The 24,582-nt window shown below is 39.4% G+C and overlaps 1 protein-coding gene across 1 annotated transcript in view; it reads left to right on the forward strand.

Moving 5' to 3' along the window:
• ARIH1 (ariadne RBR E3 ubiquitin protein ligase 1) overlaps nt 1-18,073 on the forward strand; it is a 90,137-nt gene extending 72,064 nt beyond the window's left edge. The window contains exons 11-14 of the mRNA XM_032468983.1: nt 2,966-3,023; nt 7,603-7,863; nt 8,908-9,020; nt 10,014-18,073. Coding sequence (XP_032324874.1) covers nt 2,966-3,023; nt 7,603-7,863; nt 8,908-9,020; nt 10,014-10,098 — 517 coding nt within the window. The 3' untranslated portion in view covers nt 10,099-18,073. The remainder of the gene's footprint in view (nt 1-2,965; nt 3,024-7,602; nt 7,864-8,907; nt 9,021-10,013) is intronic.
• The last annotated feature ends 6,509 nt before the right edge of the window (nt 18,074-24,582 follow it).

The following is a 24,582-nucleotide window of genomic DNA, read 5'->3' on the forward strand; positions in this document are numbered from 1 at the left end:
TTCCTGTTTGGCAGAAGTCACCTGGATCGATCAGTAGCCCTTCAGATGGAGCTTCACTTTCCAGTTTAATGCTTTTCCCAAGACCGAAGCTTATTGGGGATTTGTGTGTGTTACGATGACATCAGCCACATTTAGTAGAGAGGCATTCCTTTATTCCTTACATATTTCTTACCAATTTGGGAGATACAGGTAAGACTGAGGATGCCTTGAGTTTTGAGAAAAATGGGAGCTACGCATCTCCTGGTTAAAGTGAAACTGTTTCTGGGTGTTATAACATGCAGATAGCCCTGTTTCACTAATTTGTCTGTCTTGCCGGTTTCCGACTGGCATTTAAATTTGTTGCCCCTCATAAGTTGTGGGGAATAGGAAAAGAGAAAGCAGACTGGTATCTAAAGTAGTTTGGACATTATCAGAAGGATTTTATTGAGGAGTGACAAGATTACATCGGTAGTTGAGATGAGAAGGCTCTGTAACATGTGCTTTATCCGTATTGTTTCATCATTGTGGCTGCTTTGTGAGAGTGGATGGGAGGGGAAGATCCCAATTTGAGACAATAACAAGTCTTCCCTTTTAGTTTCATTGGAATTTTCAATAGTTTCATTAGAGGAATTGTAGGAGGGATTACTTGTCTGAAACTAATTCTGAACCAGGTAAAATAACTCATTGGTTAAGTGGAAGTAAAGAAAGTGGTTTTACTTCAGTCAGAGCCGAGGAAGGGTGTTTGGGGTTTAGGTACTCTACATTTTAAGAAGGCAAACCAGAGGATTAGAGTGTTCCCAGAAATGGAATTCACTCGAGTATATGTAAACAATCTAGTGAAAGAGGAGAAAGAATGGGGAAGAAGAGTTATTAAAGAGAACTTCTGTATGTGTGTAAGGAAATCTCTCATCACAACTCAAATTTTAAGTGAGCTATATTGAAAACTGGAAAAGTACAAAACATGATGGATACAGAAGAATGAAGAATGGCCCAGGGGTCTCAGAAATGTTGCCTGTGTCTTGCCTTCACTTATGGCTGACATTGCAAATGAATCATGCTATACTTGTTTAAATCTGAAAACACCTGGGAACCCTCCAAATAGCATTCCAAGTGGCACTATCAGGCATCCAGGTTAGAAGTATAGATGCACTCTGCTTGCTTTCTTGGCCTATAAATTCTTAACAGTGTTGGCAAAGCTTAGAATGAGTTGAAGCTTAAAAAATATCTTAGAAATGTCAAAAAAAAGTTTTTAAGGGTATATCAGACAGGAAGAAGAGGTGTTACTAGTTGACCAGTAGAGGGCAAGGAGAGGCAGTCTTTGGGCTTAGCTGAGTAGAGTAATTACTTATAAGAGAGGATAGGATTATAAGCCAAGCTGGGGGAAATTAATAAGTCTTCTGACCCAGGGGAATTATGGTCTGGGTTACTTAAGAACTTGAAGATGAGATCAGTGAGCCATTGTTGGCTATTTCTGAGTACTTTCGGAAAACTAGAAAGGTACCAAATACTGGAAACAGAATGTAATCCCAAGTTTCCAAAATCTGTGATTCCATAAACTACTCATTAACCACATAGTTTAATTTTTCTCTTATATGAAATTCCAGAATCAAATGGTATTATTACAGTGATGGATTTGGGAATGTTTTGTAGATTTCAGCGAGATTTTTCAGTGTAGATTCATGGCCTAGGCTATGAATACAGATGGGGGTATTTGGGGTTTAATTGACCATTTCTTAGAGTACAGATAATAGATTTGTGTTTTCCTAGTGGAATGCTTTAAAGGTTTACTGAAAGGCTTTGTCCTCATCTTTTTTACTTCACATAAATTGCATACTGCTTTTCTGGTTAGTTTTATTGATGATTTTCTTGAATATGAGAATCTTGTATACATTTTGGGGTAACATCAGAGAGGGATATTGAAATAGAAACCATTATAGTCTTGAAGAGATTGACAAGCTGGAATAATGAATCCAGTTTAACAAGATTTAAATTAAACTCAAAATTCTTTCTAAAAAGATCAGTGTTAAAAGATTCTAAAGACATGACAATAGCACGTGAACAGTATACTCACTAGTTACGAGCAAAGGCCTCCGTTGGCAGGCAGGCGTAAATTTAATTTCCATCTTCGAAATTCTAGCTTTGTGACCTTAAGTTTATCTTCTCAAGACCCAGTTCCTTCATCTGCTCAATGAAGATAATATAATAACATATTTCATAAGGTGGCTGAGGGTATTAAATGTGATAGTACGTTTAAAGTCCTTGGTAAGTGGATGGTATGTCCTAAGCACTCAGTAGGTATCAGCTGTTCCTGTAAAAGAAAAGGTGAAGTAGTCAGGACAGGGGAAGTGCCAGTCGCACTCATCTCCACTCTGAGCTGACTTCCCCGGTCAGGTTTCCCATTGCTTCTCATTTTGTGTATTACTCAGTTTTCAGTGACTTATAAACTGTAACATCATGTAAAGCACACAGCACAGCACCTGTTATATAGCAGATCATCAACTGTTGGTTCTCTTTGTTGTATAAAAGTCAAGAATAGAAGGTAGCTCTAGGAAAGTTGGGAATAGTTGGCTAAATAATAGACAACCTGGGATATAAGGTGATCTCTTCAAAAACTGAGAAGTTCAAACTGCGGTTGTAAGTGGAACTTCTAGATAACAATATTTTCTGATGATTATAGGTGAACTGATTTGAATGAACTACCTCAGGAGGTGGGAAATTGCCTGTTACTAGTAGAGAACTGATACGCTTTTATGGAAAGGATTCATGCGTTAGGTGTGGGTTAGATTTGACAACTTTGAGTTCCTTTCAGTCTGGTAATTCTATCGTTATAATCGTAGAAGGAACCCTGGGTATTTTAGCCTCTCTGTTTAACTGTGTAAAGGAGGATACTGGTTCTAGATAATATCTAAAACTAGACTAAAGTTCTGTGACTCGTTCCCTTTTCATTGATGTGTGTCTTTATGGAATCCTCTCCACTTGCTCTAAGGTACAACTGTAACCGCTATAACGAGGATGACGCAAAGGCAGCAAGAGACGCACAGGAGGTAAGTGCTTCCTTTTCAGGTGACAGGTGAACAGGAATGCGTTCCAGTGAATGAGGGAGTACCTCAGCAGAGGTGTTCCATTGTGAAAGATTTGGAGAAAGACACTCTGGTAAATACTGGGTATCTGTCTGTGTGTGCATGGAGAAAGGAAATCTTATGCAAAATGGGTTATCAGGAGGACTCCTATTTATATGTTTGTTTGCATTTTTAAGGTTAATCTAGTTATGTAGCACAGTTCAGGTTTCAGTAGTCTTCGTGTTAAGGTTTTCCATCCCCAGCAAGGAGACTAGTGAACAGTATTTAAGTGGCACTGCTGCTGTTCATAGGCAGTCTTGCTTCTTTTTAAGTAATTAATTGCCTCATTGTTCTTCGAGAAGCTCTAGTGATTCTAGGTGAGCTAATTTGGAATGAACACCTCAGGAGGTGGGGATTTCTCTATTACTGGGTAAGGAAATAACCCACTATTATAGTAGAAGGGATTCAGACACTAGGTGTGGATTAGATGCAGTAACAGTTTGAGTTCCTTTAAGCTGATAATTGTCATAATTGTAGAATCCTGAAATTTAACCGCTCCTTACATTCTTCCACTCCGTTTTGAAAATCCCCAGTGTCCCCAGATAGCTTCTTTTCAAATGGTTTGTATTGCCGCTGCATTCAAAAACCTAACCTGTTTGTTACGGTTTCACTTTTTAAATGTTCCTTTAAAATTTATTTATAATATAAATGACCATAAATACAAAAAATATGTTTGTATAACCTGGTCTGTTGCATTACAGACTTTCACAATATTTGTAATCCTTTTAAAAGGAAAAAAAATACCTCACAGATTCCAATGTTGGTTTAATTATATTCATTATAATATTACTTAAATATGTTTAAACATAAAACCAGCTATAAACGCTTACTCAACTGTACAGCCAAGCCGAGAAAACTACAAAACCAGTCAGACTCAACTTAGAGCTGATTTAATGGATAAGTTTGCTGAAATGAAACGACTGTTGACAGACTGTTGTAAGGCCAGGTTTCTAAAATTTATTGCTAGCCTCCTGCTGAGTGCCGTGTGATAACTTGTCTTCCCACCAGTTTCCTATGTCCCAGCTGTTGCACACTCATTCCTACCGTGCATCCAAGTTTGATTTGATTAGAATTTATTATTGGTGTCTTCTCTTACTGCTTACTGTTCTCATTCTTAACTCTGGCACACTTTTATTGCTCGATGCCAGTTTTGACCATTTCACAGATAAAAGACCTGAAAACGTTGCATCTCAGTTATAAGTTCATTCAGATGGTCCAGAGAATATTTGTGATTTCTGTAGGTTATTATCAAATTTTTAATATTTAAAAATTCCATGATTTGGTTTAAGCCACATCATGACATTTCACCCCCATGCAATCGTGGTGTAAAAAGCTCTACAGTGACAGTCATGTTTTTCCCGTCTCCCATTTGGAATTGATTCTTTCTGGGTTTTGGTTTTTGTTTGGTTTGGTTCGGTTTTTTAATCTTAGCCTTTTTTACCTGTGGCTCTCTACTTCTGTTTTAAGCAGTCACATTGTTTTAAGCTCTAGTGAAGAGACCATAACTTTTCCTAAAGTTTCCTTCTAATTTTGATATTTTTTGAGTCCATAGAGAAATGTTCTTTTTTTCTTACGCTGCATTAGATTTTTCCTAATTACCATGGTGAACTTTTGATTTTCACTTATCCTGAATGAAGAGTTGTCTAGCTAGTTCTAGCCAGAATATGGTATTTTCTGATGGAGGAAAGTAGGCGAGTTATCCTTGGCCTTGACGTAGCCTGCATTTGAGTGCTGGTAGAATCCCTTTCTGAGATCCACAAGGAGGCTGGATTATTGGGCATAGCTTCTAAGCCCTTGTAATGTCCATTTTAGGTACTAGAATGCATTATTTTTCTAGCTCCTATATATTGGACTTAACTAGAATCTTCTGATCTTGTGGGTGTATAGAGAAAGATTTCATCATGAGTGCCTTTGTTTAGTGGGAACCATGCCTCCTAGAATGGAGCACACCGTTGCACATCCATTTGGCTTATTCTTTCCCCACTCCCCCCACTTCCATACTCTGGCCTAGTGGTTACTGGGAGTTGTAGTTTTAAAAAGTACTGGATGGTTGGCATGTAGTCCAGAAAGAACATAGATGGTACTTTGAGTGCCTTGGAAAGGGTTACTTGTATTGTTGAAAGTTGTTGAGTTACTATAGTAAGTGCTGACAGTGGTTTGTCATTTGAATTTCTTACCTTCTGGACTAGGAGTCAGTATACTTTTTCTGTGAATGGCCAGATGGTAAATGTTTTCAGCTCTGCACACTATATGGTCTCTGTTACAGCTACTCACATCTGCCCCTGCTCTTACAGTGCTGAGTCAGCCGTAGACTTCGAGTGGACAGTGCTCCGGGTTAACTTTATTTACAGAAATAGGCAGCAGCTGGATCTGGCTCACAGGCCAGAGTTTGCCTACCCCTGTTCTAAGAGGTCAAGTTGTTTTGATTTTTTTGATTTTTTTTCCCAGAGTGTTTTTAGGACACTGCATTTCTCAATTCAGATTCTGGCATTTGATTAAAAAGTTAGTCTTATTTGCAGTGCTGTTGCTTGTTTTCTTTTCATGTTGAATTTTTGAGGTATTTTAGTGAGAAGCTATTTGAAAATTGTTGGTCACATTAAGTCCTCTAACATACATTTTTTAAAATATATAATTACCATTTCATCTTGGGAATTTGACAGGCTTGAAAATATTAGTGCTTTGTGGAGAGATATAAAATGCCAAGCAGATTATTTTCTATGTATTATTTCATTTTTTGATATAATTGGCATAATTTTAGATTGTTAATCATTAATATATAATATCTAATAACAGTATTATTTTTAATCTAATAATGATCAGATATAATTGGCATAATATTTTTAGATATAACTGGTGTAATTTTCTACTGTTTAAGCATTGATTTGATGTCTGTCTGACTCTTGAAATAATATGGCTTGTGTAGGTTTTTTTGAGATGTTTCCACATTGTCTGATACTGGATCATGTGATTGGTTAATTATGTGATTCAGTGTTAGTATTTCTAACAAGAGACCAACCATAGGGCCTGGTAATATCTGTGCTCTTTGTAGACTTTAAGGCATGAGGACAGGACGAGGAGATGATAGTAAAAAAAAAAAAAAGAAAGAAAGAAAGAAAGAAAGAAAGAAAGAAAGAAAGAAAGAAAGAAAGAAAGAAATTGGTATGTGTGGTAAGGAACCCTTCCATCGTGGTTGCGTTTAACAAGCATTTATTAATCATTTTCTGTGTATTAGGTTCTAGAGATAACAGGATTACTTTTTTAAAAATGTATCTGCCCTAGAGAGCTACAGTGTAATGGGAGAGAACCATGCGAATTATTTTTGCAGTATGATAAATAATATAAAACAAATTTAGACCTAGATATATTGTTTCTTTGGTAATACTTCATGTATCTTTAAGAGAGTCTTTTGATAAAACTGTAGTATCATTATTATATTTGTATGTATATTTGTTATATAGTACATTATATACTGTAATTATGCTGTATATTTATTACATATTTTTAAAGCAGTACTTTGTTTAATATCATCAACTCTCTAATGTTCAAATGTTCCCATTTATCTCATAAACTTTCTTTCATAGTTGATTCAAATCAGGATCCACACAGGTCCATAAATTGGATATAACTTATATCTCTTGAGTCTCCCCTAATCTGTAGGTCCTTTTGTTTTTTCTTTTAGGTTTTATTTCTTCCTTGCCGTTTATTTGTTGTGTAAACTAAGTCATTTTGTCTTGTAAAATTTTCCACATTTTCAATTTTGCTGATGTTAACTTCCTGGGTTCCTTATAGGTTCTTCTACCCCTGTATTTCCTGAAACTGGTGGTTAATTTTAGATACTTGGATTTAGACTCAACTTGGGATGGAGGGTGGAAAGAACACAGAACATGTAACTGGTAGTACTGTATAGTTTCTGTTGCATTATATTAGGTGTTACGTGATGTCTGCTTGTTTCTCTTTTGTTTTCTACTTTAAAATATTGATGCTTCTTGCTTTTTTATACCTTATTGCATACTGCAGAACAGAGCTATCCAATAGAACTTTCTGTAATGATGGAAATGTTCCTTATCTTTATTTACTGTCCAGTTTGGTAGCCACTGACCACATACGGCTGTTGAACACTGAGGAACTGAATTTTCAATTTTAATTTAAATAGCCACATGTGACTGGTGGCTGCTATACTGGAAGGTACAGCTATATAAGACATTCAAAACAATATTAAATGACAAAGGTAGCAATATGGGGGAAGGATACAGCTCAGTGGTAGAGCACGTGCTTAGCGTGCATGAGGTCCAGGGTTCAATCCCAAGTACCTCCGTTAAATTAAAAAAATAAAAACCTTATTGTCTCCCCCGCAAAACAAAACAAAATAAAAGGAAGCAGTAGATATCTGTTCCTGCTTTTAGCCTAAATTCTTAGACCGTTTCATCAGTAAGTATGATGTCAGCTTTTGTGTGTATGTAATACAGTTACAGTTATGTGACCTTGATTCTTCTTTATGGGGCAGCGATCTAGGGCAGCCCTGCAGAGGTACCTGTTCTACTGTAACCGCTATATGAACCACATGCAGAGTCTGCGCTTCGAGCACAAACTGTATGCACAGGTGAAGCAGAAGATGGAGGAGATGCAGCAGCACAACATGTCCTGGATCGAGGTGCAGTTCCTGAAGAAAGCAGTTGACGTCCTCTGCCAGTGCCGTGCCACACTCATGTACACCTATGTCTTCGCTTTCTACCTCAAAAAGAATAACCAGTCCATTATCTTTGAGGTAGGAATCATTACTGAGTGGGGGAAGAGCCCACATGTGTCATAGGACTGCTTGATCTTTCATAGATATGATAGATATAGTTTTAAAGGTTCCTATGTGCCAAAAAATGTGGATTAAAAGTTTTAGTGTTTATTAGGAAGGTACAAGAAAGTTAGATTTCTTGCTGTAAACTACATTCAAATTCATGTGGTTTAGCCAGCTAGCCATTAAGTGTGCAGGCTCTGAAATTAGCCCTGAATTTGAATCTTGTCTTCATCACTTTTTAGCTCTGTTGGCTTGGAGCAAAGTACTTAACCTCTTCCATATCTCTACTTTGAAATGGGGATAGTACTTTTCTAGAAGTGTCAAAAACTTTAGGTGAGACAGTCCATGTATAGTGCTTATAGAACACTTGGCACATCATAAGTTCTTTTGAAAGTCTTTATCCAGGCAAAACTAGTAACATGGTATTTAGAAGTTAATATAACATCTACTTTTTGTGGAGAAGTAATGACTAAAACAAAGCTTTTAGTAGCGAAAGCTTTTTGAGTAGAGATGTTCATGTAAAATTGATGCCTGCAGCCCTGATGCTGGTGGACGGCTAGATGGTCCCAGCAGGTGGGCACTGAGTTGCGTGAGTGTGCAGAACCAGCCACAGTAGAAAAGGGCAGCAGAACGTTAATCTTCCATACTGTGCTGTCTTTTAAGAGGTAGGTGGTCAGCTAAGGAATAATGGGTTTTTCCTCAAGTTTTAGCAAATGGTAGTTCTCAGAACTAGAAGATTCCAAAAAACGTTTTCTTAAATCCTTTAAAAATGCCCTTGATACTCTTCCAGAGGTAATGGATAAATCCTTAGTTCTTTTTAACATTTAAAAAACCGTCCTGGAATAGAAATAATAAGTTGTTAGGGGTGAAAGTGATAAAGCTCTTTACAAGTGCAGTTAAACCGCCTGTGAAAGTTACAGAACCGGTGTTGAGAGCAGTCTGTCAAGGAGGCAGCTAAGATGGTTTATCTTTTAGCTTTTGTGAAGCCAGGTTGACTGTATATTCTTCTTCCTCTTGCAGAATAACCAAGCAGATCTAGAGAATGCCACAGAGGTGCTCTCGGGCTACCTGGAGCGAGATATTTCCCAGGACTCTCTGCAGGACATAAAGCAGAAAGTACAAGACAAGTACAGGTGAGGTCTCTCCCGTAGCTGCTGAGCACGGGGCTCTGCCGCCCGCGGTTGGGTGTGCCCTGGTGACCACGTGGGGTGATGTGGAGCTGGGGATTAGCATCTGCAGTAACTGAGCGGCTGCCGCCTTCCTCATGGATTAGGGTCTGTCCTTTGGGTGACAGATTGCGGATAGCGCTCATCAAGCGCAGTGGAGGAAATCCTGATTCTGCTGCTCCCGTGCAGCTTCCTCTGTGCAGCTGCTGCCCTGCAAGGAAGCAGGGGCCCAAAAGGGCAAGAGGACATGAGGCTGAGGGGCGGGATTGGGTGGCTGGCCCTAGCTTCGGTTTCCTGTGGATCAGGGCTGTTGACAAGTGAGCTGTCCAGACTTTCTAAAGAGGTTTTGTGAGGTTTGTTTTTTCTAAGAAGAGATTTACTTTGTTCTGGGGATGGATGATACTTGAAGATACGCCACCTCTTAAGCTAAAAATGCAAAACGTTTGGTTTCTCAACATGGAGCTCTTTCTCCCAAAGGTGTTTTCTGGGAAACGCCTAGTACCTTGTTAGCAGCAGGAGAAACCTCTGGGGACTGGGGAGGGCTTGGAGACTGAGTCCTGAGTAGAACTTTCGCCTCCTGTAGCCACCTGCAGCACTTCATGGTGCTTCCACAGTTAGCAAAGGTTTTACACATGTGAGTAGGTAACCCTGGAAATTACCTCCTAAAACTGTTCCTGAATCTGTAGAATGACAAGATTGAACCTCATGATTTCTAAGGCCTTTATTTTATTGCTCTAGAATTAATTCTCAAAACTGGAAACTATGACTTATGAAAAATACCTTTTTAAAATTAGAACCAGTCATGTGTTTACATCTAGACCTGAAAATCTGCGTATTAAAAACCGATGCTTGGTTCCAAGTCTGGGTATACTGTAGGATACCTTAAAAAATAAGTAAATGTCTTTTTTCCCCCTTATTGGAGGCTGACAACAAGTTTTTTTTTTTTCTCTTTGATTACAGATACTGTGAGAGTCGACGAAGGGTTTTGTTACAGCACGTGCATGAAGGCTATGAAAAGGATCTGTGGGAGTACATTGAGGACTGAGAATGGCCCTGCATAAAATGAACTCTGAAAACTTTACCATCTAGAGTGCTCATGCAATTAAAACAAACAAAACAAAACAAACACACACAAGGAGGCACTAAGCCTATTCTGACACCACTGGTCTGTAGTACCAGAATTCTCTTTTGTTAACGGAAAGTTTAAGTAAATTATATTGTAATAAAAAAAAGGTAGATAAACCATTGTACAACAGTATTCTAGGCCGCCAACAAAAGTGTGACAGACACACTAAAAGCCCTCCAACTTTAACTTGTAACGTAGCTTCATTCTCAAAGCTGACTCCTTTTTTTTTTTTCTTTTTCTTTTCCCTGAGTGTAGTACAGTTAAAATTCAAAACAGCTCCTTGACACTGCTTTTCATGTCCAACCCAGCCGTTTTGTTGTACTTTGGTAAAGGACCTCTTCCCCTTCCTCCCCACACATACAGACACACCACACACACAGACCGACTCTTTCTCTCATACCCCAAGGTCATGAGTGAATGATGATTAGTTTCTTGTAAAGAAAATTCTTGGGGCTGGGAAGGGGGTAGGCAGAAAGAGGAAGTAAACAAACAAACAAAAAAACAAAAAAACTTTGTATATGACTTTTAAAACAAGAGGACAACACAGTATTTTTCCGAGTTGTATATAGCGCACATGCATGGACCGAGCAAGCGTGGCACGTGTTTGCATAATGTTTAATTACAGAAATATTTATTCTTTAAAAATCTTCAAGATTATGTCTATTTGCTGTGCATTTTCTTTCAGTTTGCTTTATCTTTCCAGGGTTGAGGGTTGGGATAAAAGGTGTGTTGGTTTAGCACCTCTGGAAGACCTAACTAGAGCTCTTTGATTTCCCTTTCCTGAGCTTACTTTGCCCTCTCTGGTTTTATGTCTGTTGCTGGCCATAGGCCTCATGCCCTGAACTCCCAGCCCTGGTCAGGGACAGGGAGGTCAAGCCCTGAGTGAATGCCGTGGCCTGATAAGGGCTGCAGCAGGGAGCTTTGTTCCTGCAATGCAAGAGGGGCCCAGCCCCAGCCTCCTCCCCTGCCGGCCTCATGCCTGTGTGCCCACGGCACGCTCGCAGCTGAAGGCTTCCTGGGCTTCCTGTCACACCCAGAGGAAGCACTTCAGTTTTTTTTCCCCTTAATTGCTGCTTTGAGCCCTTTAAGATTTTGGTTACGGCTCTTCTCTCATCCCTTCTTATGTTAGGGTGTCAAATAGAATGTTTTTGCTTCAAATATAAATATAAATAAATAGCCATTCACTTAGTTTCAGATTGTGAATTAAAAATGGCAGATACTGAAATTGCTTGTGTGTGTTGCTGTGGGTTCGGTTTGAAGGCAAACACCCCTAGAACTTGATACGGCCAACTAGTGCATTTAAATAGAAATCACTGAGTTTGCTTCTTTTCTATTGTCAGCAGATAGGAGAATTAATAATGCGTTTTAGCTGTGATGTCCATTTTTATGAAATTTCTACTAAGAGCTATGTTAAAAGTGAAGGGTGGTGGTGGTTTTATTAACTGTATGTCTGTGTAGGCCATTCTGGCTCTGGTATTTTTCAACAGGTCAGCATCCCTGAATCTATCCGTTTTATACAGGAGTGCGGAGTGAACTAGGCAACTCAAGTAAGAGGTCTTCACACTAAATAGCAGTTCTGGCTGACGGACCTCTTCGTCTTCCTCTCAGTGTCCTGCGTCTGGGGAGTGTTTACCGCTTGTGAGGCGGCCTTGCCTGCTCTTGCATCGTACATCTTACCCTGCTCCATTGGGAAGTGGGTTCGCTTTCCTCTGGCCTTTTGCCTAAGTTAGGCTTTGCTGAATCAACCCTACTTTTCCTTTTAGAAAAGGTTGTTACATGAGATGTACTTGCAACTATTTTTTCCCCATCAAAAATCAGTGAATGTTTGCTGAGTATATTATGCTGCTTCCTTGAACCACGTGTCGCTTTAGGATCAACTTTACCTGTACTTTTTATCCTCCCCTCCCTTGCCACCTCAGGTGCGAATCTGAACTCTGTCTGTTTCTTCCGTATTCTCTTCTCCTCCCCTTTCCCTGTCATCCATTTGACTTTATTTTAAATGACTGCATCAATCTTAAAACATTTATCGAAACTAAGAAGTTTTTATTGTTCTTGTTGTTTTAAAAGGCTTGAATAAGTTCCTTTCCCTGGTAACTTTGAAAAGCAGCCAGAGTTGCTATCTAGATGTATGTGGTTCCCTTAAAATGTTTTGTGTATATGTGGTATTTTTAAAAAATCTTACCAGTTAACTGCAGTATATAGGTTTGAGTGTCATAAATCCTCTTTACATGCGCCCCTTGCAATGAGTATCCAAAAACAGTGTGCACACTTCCTAGTATTGGGCCCCGCCCATGGAGGAACAGTGCTTTGTAGAGCTGCTTTCTAGTTTCAGTGTTGACGTATTACCTGAGGGCATTGCAGTTGTGGGTGCATTCCCTAATTTGTATGGATCAAGGTGAACTGGCTTTTTCTACTTCCAAACTTGCAACAGCTATCTCCGTATTTGACAGAATTCCCCGAGTTAATTGCTTTCACTGTTAGTAACTTCAGTGACCCCAACTGGGATAGGCAAGCCACACTGTGTAAGAGCTCCCCTGTGTCACCTCTGTCCGAGGGCTCTATTCATGGTTGGCACCAGGTCTCCCTGTCTTCTTGAGGGCAGCTACACTGTCTTCTGAGAAGTGCATGCTTCATTTGAGCAATTCATTGAGCAGCAGATGGACTTTAAATGACTTACAATAAAAATGTTGATCCAAAGCTCAGGATACAAACCACAGTGGTAAAACTGAGTAGCATATACTATCAGACTCTAAATTCTGTGTAATCTGCTGCGACCCAGATCGTGTTTTATGTGTATTTAAATAAATATATTAAATACACATGTGTATACATACACACACATATAACAGATCCAAGACTGACTGGATTTGAAATGGTTGAATCAGCAGTGTAAAATGTGGTTCAACCATGATGAGGAACTGAAATACAATTTTAAGAGAGAAAAGGACTTGATGTAACAAATTCTTTTAGCTACAAATCCCGGTGTAGAGCACTTGGGGGATGGGGGGGCGGGTTGGTGAGACAATCAGATCGGTAAATTGATTAAATGCTCCTAACCCTGTAATTTTGTGCATAGAGCACCCTGTGCTGTGGAAATAACTGTTCTTAGATTTTCATTGTAACTGGACTGTTCAGGTTGCCCAGAGGGAAAGAACATTCCTAATTCTAATAAAATAAACTTTTATTTTGTTATTCCATTAGTTACTTACGTTTATTTTTATAGTTTATTAAAAAAAAAAAAGGGTGGCCCAAGTCACCTGTATTATGTGCCTTATTCACTGTTCCTATGTAACATAAAATGTCAAGATTTGGTTCCGTTTCTTTGCAGGGAACTGTGAATGAGACTATCCCTAGCAATTAACTTAGCTAATGAAGCCTTTAGAGCATTTTCTGGAAGCTTTCCAGAATGTGTCTTGTACATTGACTTTAGAATGCTGTTCATGTTGTAACAGTGATATTACTCAGTACATCTGTCAATTTTTAAAGATAAAACACTTAAAAAGTCATTTTCAACCTTAAAACTCCTTCACCATACTTCCATTTAGCTCACTCTTTGAAACTGATATATTCCATAGGGATGGAGGGAGAGTTGTCTTCTAAAGAAGGTCCCAAAGTTGAGGTCTGTCACTGATACTCTAGCCAAGTCCAGATTTCAGGAAAATTTAATTTTGTCTAATTTGGATTTATAATTATAAGAGTTCATTTATCATTTGTATCTTCGAAGCACTTTAACTTCTATTATTTGTTTAAAGCAAGTGGGGTAGAAATTACTCTGTTTAACAAAAGGAAATAAGGTTCAACAAGGTTGAGTAACTTGCCTAAGATCTCACAGTTTCTCCTGTCTGGAACTCAAGCTTTCTTCCAGCTGATCAATGTCATACTACCTCTTTGTATCGTGTTTTCTTCATCTGATTTCAGAAAGACCTAGCATTCAGTACCAGGAAAGGTGGTTCTTAGCTATAGTGTTGTACTTTTAAACCACATGGAAGACTGTGTAAAAATCTGTCACTACTACTGTTAGAGGAATGCTGTATAGTTTCTCTCTGATCTTTAATTTGCTGTGGCAGAGTTTGCAACTAATACGGCTCTGTTTTGCCTAATCAAAGAAATCAGCCATGGATAGAAGACTAATAACCCTTGTCATCTTGGTGACTGGGACAGGTGTCAAGAGAAGACTATCCCATGTGAGGGTTGAGAGTAAACGGTTTAGCACCATTTGATTTGATAAACAGTGGCCAAGTAATTTGCACTTGTTGGTCTACTTATTTGTTCAACTGAATTCCCAGTGTAAAGGATTTTGGGTAGTCTGTTAGAACTTGTTACAGAATTTGTTTTATGACTGAAAGTGCGCAGAACAGCCCATATTCATCTGTTCTCAGCATTTCTCCTTGGACTGGAGGAACTGCAGGACTCAGATGATTAGGTAGTGAGCATTAGGGGTAAGTTTTGGCTCCTTCAGAAACAGAAAAACGTGTGGACCTCTCAGACTTTTTCAGATTTCTTTGGGGGTAAAATTGGTGTATTTTTGGTTCATTTTAAGGAATTTGTTTCTCCACTTAATTATACAAGATGTTAACTAGCTAATTGGAAATGCTCAACTGGAAATAATCCAATGGTGCCCACTGTAGGAGGAGAGGCGTCTGTGGTTGGTCTTTCCCCAAGCAGTAGCATTTAGGAAAATAATGCATTCTTTCAAGAAGCAGTTTTCAGACTGAGTGAACTATAGATATGCTTGTTTAGGGCCATTTTCAGAGTGGGAGAAAATTAGTAAATAAATCAGTCACACATTGATAATATAGCAGCTGTAACAATGCCAAAAGCACAACTTGAGGACCGCAGCAATCTGGGGCTTCAGGTAGTGCAGGAGTCTCAAACTCAGGTGCCTGTGAGAGCCAGGGCGGTGCTTCACTGGGCCCCTGGGCCGAGCGGGCGCTGAGAGGGGCCTGTCAGACACTTGACGTGAATTCTCAGAATTCTGGAATGTCGGTCATTAATTTAAAATACTTTGAAGTGTGGGCCAAACAAAAACTGCACCTGGGCCGTATCATTTTCCAACTTCGGTCGCAACTTAGTGCTGCTGTTCATCTTAGACACCGAAATTGCCGAGAAGTTTCAAAAGGGAAAAACGAGCTATGCCCGAGTCCCGCCCCATAGAGAGGATGATCTAATTGCTTGGGATGTGTCCCGGCCGTCAGTGTCTTTAGAGCCCTCTTCCCTACCCCCAACCCTATGCTTGCGCACTGCACCTCGAGACCTACAGTAAGGCTGAGACCACTCATCCAGACACTTGCATGGCTTGAAAGAGAAGTGTAGCTGAGTACTCTAGGTCGTAAGGGACAATAAGACGAGTGGCAAATTCGCAAGCTCAGAGAGGAGCCACGCTGTAGGCCCCAGCTGAGGGGGGGTCTCTTGGAACCATATTTCCTAAGGGTCTAGTGGCAAGTGCCCAATTTGTTTTTTGTCAGTTTTTTGGTAAGTGGCCCACCTTGGAGAAAATAATTAAGTTCATAAATCCCAAAGAACTGTTGGCAAGCTGAGTAGAATTTTCCCATCAGCTGGTAATCTCTTCTCTTACCAAGGGAGAGAACTATCTGGAAGTAAGTAAGTGTAGAGTCTGAGCAAAGATGGTTGAATGGTTATTTGTGTCAAGTCAATGCACAGTTCCACTTAATCACTTAAGTTCAGAGCACTTGAACATTTCTCGCTGTCACTTTCATTCTTTTCATGACCTTGTAAAGACAGTGGATTTGCCTGTTTTTATTCCCAGTGTAGTTGGTGAGGTGGAAAGAAGAAAGAATATCAGTATTTCTCAGCCATAGTTTTCCCTTCTGTAAAATGGGGATACCAACAGGAGCTATAGTTTGATAAGTGCTTCTCGCCAGATGCCTTACTCATGTTATTTGCGTCTTCTAAGCAGCCCTAAAACAAAGTAGGCATTGCCACCCTATTTTATAAATGAGAAAGCAAGTTTATGGACTATTAAGTCAAAATTTACAGAGAGGTTATGGTGGGGCCGTGCCTGTCTGATGCCATGTGTTTAGTCCATCATGTTACATTGTCTTCTATAGGAGTATTGTGAGGATCAAAGAAAATGGGAGGACAAAGCCTAGTTACAAATAATGTGCATACTAATCCTAACTTAGGCAAAATGAATACGGATACAAAGCTGCCTCAGACTCCCAAAGGCAGGATGAGATTGGATCCAGGAACTAGAAACCCATTTTGGACTCCTAAACTGGCATTGTCTGTCGTCTGTGCATCCACATCATTCTAATGGCGTCAGCTTTTCCTGTAGGCTACCCCATAGCTCTAGGCGTAGTACATGCTGACTATTCCAGACACGTGGAGACAGAACCAAGCAGCCCTGGGACAAGATCATTGGTACGAACGGGGCTTACCCCTGTGGGCCGGGAGGCAGATGTTTGAGATCATAGTTTGCTGGAGTCGGTCATAGTACCGAAATGCCCTGAAAGGTTTCTTTTTAAATTAAATGTAAAGAATTAGCATACAACAGGTAATTATGGCTAACTTACTTAGTTTTTACTAAATGCTCCATGCCCATCTTTTTAAAACTCATGTCCATTTTATAAATAAGGAAATAGAAGCTCAGAGAAGGTAGGTAATTTCTTTGAGGTCATCCTTTTATAAGTGGCAGAAGGAAGGTTCAAACCTAGGTACCTTCAGTCAGCGTCCACGGTGTTGGGCACTGTTCTGGGCACCGCAGGTCCAGCGGTGAGCAGAGGGCTCTGCTGGTTTGTCTGAAGCACTTAACCCTGATTCCTCAGGAGACTCGGTGGGTTGTCCAAGAGCGCCCAGCCAGCTGACGGCAGGTCTGGGGGCACGTGTGACCACTACACTGTATTCTTTTCATCGCTCTAGCTGCTTCTCAAAACAACCCTGCCGAAAGTACCTGCTCAAATGATAAAGATTGGTTAGGGGGCTTAGAGGATTCAATGACCAATTCTTATTTTGGGCTGTTTTCTGTTAAAAACATGTCTCTTTTTGTTAGCCTCAGATACTCTACTAAGAAGGACCCAAAGGATGCCTTTTTCTCCCTCACGTTTCAGAGCCACCTTAGCTAAAATTTTAATGAGTTTAGAAGCAAGCCTCGTATTTCCAAACCCCTCCAGAAGGCCAGTCCTGTTTTGAGCTGATGCTGTGGCACAAAGGAAAATTTCCTGATTTGGTGTCTTGCTTAGCACCTGCGTATCCCTCCTCACTCACTCCTCCTGTGTAAAAGTTTGGTGTTTACTTTTCAAGCTGCCTGCTTTTTTACTATGGAGTATACAGGTTTCTTTCAGGTTGGAAATTTGGAAGGTGATTATAGAAATTATTCTCTATAGTAGATAGTTAATTCTCCAGAAAGCTCTCTAGGCTGAAAACTTGATTCTGTGGATTTAGATTTCCTTTTGATGGCTAGAATTGGTTTCTGTGTGTGTAACAAGTGCCCGAGAAACCACTTCAGTGCATGCTAAATGGCTGTTTCCTAGAATTGTTAATCAGAACTTACGCAGTGACTATCTGGCTATCTAGTATCAATCGGCCGAGTTAGTATTCCTGAGGAGTGAGCAAACACGTAGTTCTAAGTTTTGTGAGGGACCCTATCCCCAAACATCACTATTTACTGAACTTCCCAGCTTCCTCTTGCAGGGAGACTCCCTGTGTGTGCTCCCACCTCTGCAGGTCACACCATTTTCTCAGAGGGCGTGCAGAATTAAATGATAGCCAGGCTTTAGGGAGCACCTCTGGTGGGCCTACTGGGCAGCAGACATTCTAACGGAACACTCTGAGATTGTAAGTTCTTGCACCTGCTCTCCAGTCATTTATAACCTAATTGCTGGTCTTCCTGGTATGAACAAAGTTGTTTGCTTGTTAATAAATTCCTACCGTATGACCCTGACTTGTGGTTCATTTCTACATAACTAGGGCAAATACTAAGAGTTTTCTAACAAAGGAGGAAGCATGATCTGAGTGTGCATCTGCTTTGGATAGGAAATACATTTGTTTGTGTCCAAAAATCCTGTAACTGGTTTAGAGCACTGTTAAAGTCATGGCAACAAGCACCAGAGAATGGGTTTAATGAAAAGCAATAGTGTTCTACATGACTTTGAAGACTGTTTACTCCATTATTTTACTGCCATGCAATATAGTTAAGTATTCTACTATCTACTCATGTTAAAATCACATTAGTACATACAAGTCAGTGCCTTACAGTGGTGTAACGATTGCTCACTAACCGATGGAAATAAATGGTTGGTTCCACAGAATTGCTTCACAGATCCTAAATGCTACTTCTTAGGGACACTGGATTCTGTGCCCTTTAAGATAAATTCTACAGTCAAGGGCCAAGCCCTGATCAGATTAGAGCCCAAAGATCATGATGAGGAGAACGAATCAGGTCAGTAAAGGGCTGGGGACAGATGCTCCCGGAACAGGTAGGAGCCACTCACCTTTATTCTACAATGATTTATAGCAATCACACGTCTTAAGTGTTCAGACTGATGTTTTTAACACCTGTGTGCATCTGTGACACAGCCACCCAGAAGAAGCTAGCGTGCAGCACCATCAACCCAGGAAGTTCTCTTGTGCGTCTTTCAAGTCGTTCCTGCTCCCCGCCTGCCCCAATGATCATTTGCTGATTTCTCACTTTGGACTTTATAATAGTTGGAATCTCATAATGTGTACTCTTGCATCTGGCTTCTCTCACTTACAATGCTTTAAAGACTCATCTATACTGTTGTATTGGTAAATTATTCTTTATTGCTGGTAGTATTTCATTCTATAAATACACTACACTTTGTTTATCCATCCTCCTGTTGATGACTTTTAGGTTTCATTGGGGGCAATTATGAATAAGGCTGCTACGAACATTCTTATTTTTTGGTTGTTATTTGGATACATGTTTTCATTTCTCTTGGATAAGCAGCTAAGAGTAAAATAGTTACTGAGTCATATGATAACTTTTTAAGAAACGGCCTCCTATTTCCTGAAATGGTTTACTGTTTTGTACTCTTCATCAGTGATGTATGAGTGTTCCAGCTGATTCGTATCTTTGTCAACATTTATCGTTGCCAGTGTTTTATATATTTTAGTTGGTATGAAATACTATGATTTTAATTGATATTGCAATTCCCTAGTAATTAGTGTTGGTGAGCACTTTCATATGCTTACATTTGTATATCCTTCATGAACTATCATGTCTTTTCCCATTTCAAAATTGGATTGTCTTTTATTGTGGTTATTCTGTGAATTCTGGATACAAGTCTTTGATGGATATATGTACTATGATTTTTTTTTTCTGTAGACTATGGTTTGTTTTACTTTCTTATGGGGATCTTTTGATGAGCAAAAATTTTGATTTTGATAAAATACTTATCAATTTTTTTCTTATGATTTTATGACGCCCAAGCTCACAAAGAACGTACTTCCTTCTAGAAGTTTTGTGGTTTGGGGTTTATGTTTATGATCACAGATAACCTGTGATCCATCCCCCCCCCTGGCTTTAGGTTTTACATCTATGGTTTGGAGTTTTACATTTATGTACTTGATCTATCTCAAATTAATTATTTCTACAGAATTGAGTTTTATTTCAGCATAGGTATCCAGTTGTCCCAGCAACATTTGTTTAAAAAAGATTTTCCTTCATATTCCCCAGCAAGTCTAGGGTTCCATCTGGTATAAATTCCCTTTAATCCAAAGAACTCCTTTTAGCATTTCTTCTATTGCAGTTTTTTTCAGAGGGCAGTGCTCTCAGCTTTTATCTGTGAAAGAATATTTTACTTTTATTTTTGTGGGTTTTTTTAGTTGAACATAGAATTCTGTGTTGGTCTTTTAGTTCTCCTTTCAGTATTTTAAAGTTGTTGTTTACGTGTCCTCACATCTCATTTGGTGAGGTCACCCACCATTTTTATTTGTTCACCTGTCCATAATGTGGGTTCCCCTCCCTTATGGTTACATCTCCTTTTTATCTTTGGTTTTCAGCATATTGATTATGACATGTCTACGTGCGTTTTTCTTTGCTTGGTGTTTACTGAACCTCTTGGATATGCGTTGATGTCTTTCACTTACACTGGATATTTCTTGGCTATTAACTCTTCAGATGTTTCTTTAGCTCCACACTCTCCCGCCTCTCCTCTCCTCCTGGGACTCCAGTTACACATATATTATTAGATGACCTGATACTATCCTGCAGGTCTCAGATGATTTCGCCCCATTCTCTTCTCTGTTTTCAGTTTGGATACTTTCCATTTAGCTGTTGTCAATTTCCCTGATGCTTTCCTGTTAAACCCATCTAATGAAATTTTTATTTCTGATACTGTATTTTTTTCTAGTGTTTCATTATGTTTGTACAGTTAACGTGTTTCTGCTAAAATTTTCCATTTTTCCATGCACGTTTTTCACAGTTCCCACTAGATTCTTCAAAGCACTTTCATCGTAGTTATTTAAAAAACTCATATCTATTGACTCGAATATTTTGGCCTCCACTAGATTTTTTAGCATTTTACTTTTAGCTGGAGTTATTCTCAAGATCCCAACTGATAATTCAACATCTGGATTAGCTCTAGTTCTGCTTCTATTGAATCTTTCCTCTACTACCGTGGATCTCATTTTCTTGCTTCTGCACGTCTTGTATATTTGATTGTATGCTGGACGTTTTACATAAAAAATAGAGACTGAAGTAAATATTACTTCCCTTTAAAATGGGGTATGCCTATTTTTCTTTCAGCCATGTGAGTAGTGGCTGAATCTGATGTATACCTGACGCAGATCAGGGCTCTGTTACAGCGTTAGTTTGACTTAGTTCACTAAGCTTCAAATATTTGAAGACAGAATCAGAACTTTCCCTTCAAGAGAGCCTGGATTTGAGGCATTGACAAGATTCCAGAGGTCTGACTTCGCTTCACAGCCAAGGTGTCAGCTTTTGGAAATGTGGGATATCGCTCCTTTCTAACGGAAAATGTAGACAAGCCAGCCTGGCTGCCAGGTTTCCTTGGTCACTGGGACGGCGGGGTGGGGAGGCATTTCACCCAGCCCTTCTGCGCGCCCTGCCCTTAGTCTTTGGAAGAGGAATGCCCGCAGTGCCTGGTGGATGGGTGTCTCAGCTCTGCCGCCTCACTCTTAACCTTCAAGAGTATCTTTGGTGGATTTCTCAGCATTCCTGCTTTGCCCCCTCATTTTAAAGGGTATCTTGCACTTGGGAAAGTCTCCACTTACCTCAAGGGAAGGTGCGAGCTGTCTCCTCTTTTCTTGTTATCCACCCTGCTTGCTCCCACTTTTGCTCTACTACCCACCTGCACGTGGTTAAGATTTAAGAGGTCAGATTAGTAGGTGGTGTAGGCTTTCTCTATGGAGTTCGTCCTCTAAATTCTGATGTCATGCTGGCCTCCCTGGGGCTGTTAAAATTTTGTTAAAGGTCAACTGGCTTCTTTATTCCCCTATTGTGGATTTCTCTTCCTAGCATAGTTCAGCCAGGAATATGAGCAGCCATGTGTCTCTCTTCTCCTATCAAGGTCTTACCACTTTCTAGAAGTTGGTTCACTTGGGTTTCTTTATGTCCTCAGCTTTCTGATGAATGAAAAATATTTTTGATTTTTCCAGCTAATCTGGCCTTTGTTTGCTAGGGTGGGAAATATAATTTATTTTCTTGTGGTTTTCTAATCTAAATGAGAAGTGAATTCCAGGAATGGCAGTTTAAAAAAAAAGGTTTCATTTACATATTTTAAAAATAGTTTTTAAAATTAAAAATACATGGATAATAAGAAGTTAAATTTTATAGAATGGTAAACAGTGAAAAGCAAATTACCTTCCCAGTCTAGGTGCCCTGTCCTCTCTCCTTCCTCGACAGAGCCAAACGTCATTACCAGTTTCTTGTGATTACTTCTCAAAATTCCATTTACAAAACATGTGCATATCTTCCCCCTTATTTTGTTCTTAAAACACAAATAGAACCATACTATATTTTCTACACCTTGCTTTTTTTCATGTAACTATTTCACCATCTTGAAGTCTTTTTCAGGCTGCATAATATGTCTTAGTGCGGATGTGCTGTGGTTTATTTAAATAACCCTTGGTGATAGGACATTTGAGTTATTTCCAGTATTTTTTTTTCTCACAAACACTGCATATAATGCCTTTGCTCACATCTGTGTATTTCTGTGTATCTGTGTACATTCGTGTATATAGTACATCTGTAGTATAAGGAATGAGCATTTAAAATGCCTCATGAAGGCCCCTGGAGCTTCATACTACTTTAATGTGTTTCCCCAAGATGTTGCCTGGGCTCTTGGGAATTGGTGGTACAGGTCTTGGGAAGACCAGATACTGCAAAATTGGCATGAGGTGCTGGAAAGTTGCCTGGCTGGTGGTGTCAGAACAAAGCTGACTGTAGACCCTATCAAAGTAGGAATGACTTATTAAAACATTCGAAAAGTAGAAACTCAACTGTAACTCCTTCTTTATATATATATTAGAGATGTTAAAAAGTTACTGATGCCTGGTTCCTCTCGATTCCTCAGCCCCTACCATGGGGAAAAAAAAGATAAATGCTGTTTTGTCTGGAAGGCCTTACCCAGCTGTATGACCTGAATGGTCCTGATGAACAAGATTACATCCGAGGGGGTCTTCTAAGGGAAATGAAGACCTATGTGTTAAACAGGAAACATTATCTGTGTGAGTCTGGGATCTGCCTGTGAAGATAATTTTTGAGATATTTTCTAATTACCTATCTAATTAGAGCACATTAAGTTTGGTTATTGCCATCTGAGACGCCAACATGTTTTCTCATGAAAAAGGCCCTGGCATAGAAAGTGCTCTTTCTCCTAAAATCTGGTGTCAAAGGAGAGATTTCAGAACACATAATAATAGCTTCTACTTATTTAATAACATGCATAAAAAACGTCATTCACGCCTCACAGAACCACTTTCAGGGAGATTTTATATATTGGGAAGGGCGCACATGAGTTTTCCAACGGTATCTTCCCTGAGGCTCTCCACCTCAGTTACTGACTGCACCAGTCGCTTAGCTGCTTCTAAAGTTAGAAACGTACTCATCTTTCTGTGACACCTGTATCCTTTCCCTCATTCCCCATATCCAATTCTGCACCATAGGAAATCTGGCTTAGCTTCTGAAATTCTTGAGAATCCATATACTTTATCACTATTTGTTTTCTCATCACTCTAGTCCAAGTGAACTGTTTTTATCATCTCTTGTTTGTAGCATCCTTTAGTCACCCCTAGATTATCAATTCTTGTCCCCCTCTCAATTCATTCTGCACTATTAGCTAACATGAACTCACTAAATGTTAATTCTATGTCACTTCTTGCCCAAAACTCTTCAGTGCCTTCCCAAATCCCTTAGAATAAAGTCCCTCGCATGGCCTCTGTGGATGTGCACCACTAGTTACTCCTACCTCTCCACCTACTGCAACTAACTCTTTTCCCTTCCTCTTTCCAGCCATGCTGGTCTTCGTTTTGTGCTGCAAACTGGCCAAGCTACTTCCATCCTCAGGGCCTTTGCACAAGCTTTCCCTTTGCCTTAGAATTCTTCCCCAGCCTGCCCACTTCCTCATCCCCCTTCCCCAAGCTAATGCCTTATCCTTTGGGTCTCATTTTAAACATATGTTACCCAGGGAAACTTCCCTGTCCAAACAAGTCTAGGTTGAGTCTCCTTGTTATTTGGTTTTATTTTTCTTTATTTCTCCTCAGCATTTACCACAGTTCTAATTATAGTTATGTTGTTCTTTTAATTTTTTTCTACTACTGGAATAGGTAATACATCCATTTCATACAAAATTCAAATTATAACAAGATAGGCTCTTCCCTTCTCTGTCCCTCAGCTACCCAATTCTCCTTATAAGTAACCACTTTTACCATTTTGAATATACTTTCAGAGATATTTTGAGTATATAAGCAATTATGTACATAATATTCATCCTTATTTTTGCCTTTTATTAACACAGATCCTATGCACATTTTTCTGCACTTTGTTTTTATCTGTTAATGTATCTTGGCGATTCTTCTCTACCAATATGTAAATAGTTTCTTTTACGTGTTCCGTACAGTGTGGGCTTATCATAATTTCTTTAACATCAGTTATTGGGCATTTAGGTTGTTTTCAGGCTTTGGTTATTACAAACAATGCTGCATTGAATAACTTTGTATTTAAAGTCATTTCCCACATTTATACCTATAGAATATATTCCTAGAATTAAAATAAAGAAGTTAAAGGTTATGTGCATTTTTAATTTGGGTAGTTATTGCCAAACTGCTCTCAATGTAGGTTGTACCAACTCACATTCCCACTAGCCTCAGATAGAGAATGCTAGTTTATTCACAACTCAAGATTTTTGTTCTCTGCCAATGTAAGAGGTGGGCAGTATCTCTTGGAAACTTTAATTTGCATGT

This window comes from Camelus ferus, chromosome 27 (assembly GCF_009834535.1).
Source record: "Camelus ferus isolate YT-003-E chromosome 27, BCGSAC_Cfer_1.0, whole genome shotgun sequence".
Lineage (NCBI taxonomy): Eukaryota > Metazoa > Chordata > Mammalia > Artiodactyla > Camelidae > Camelus > Camelus ferus.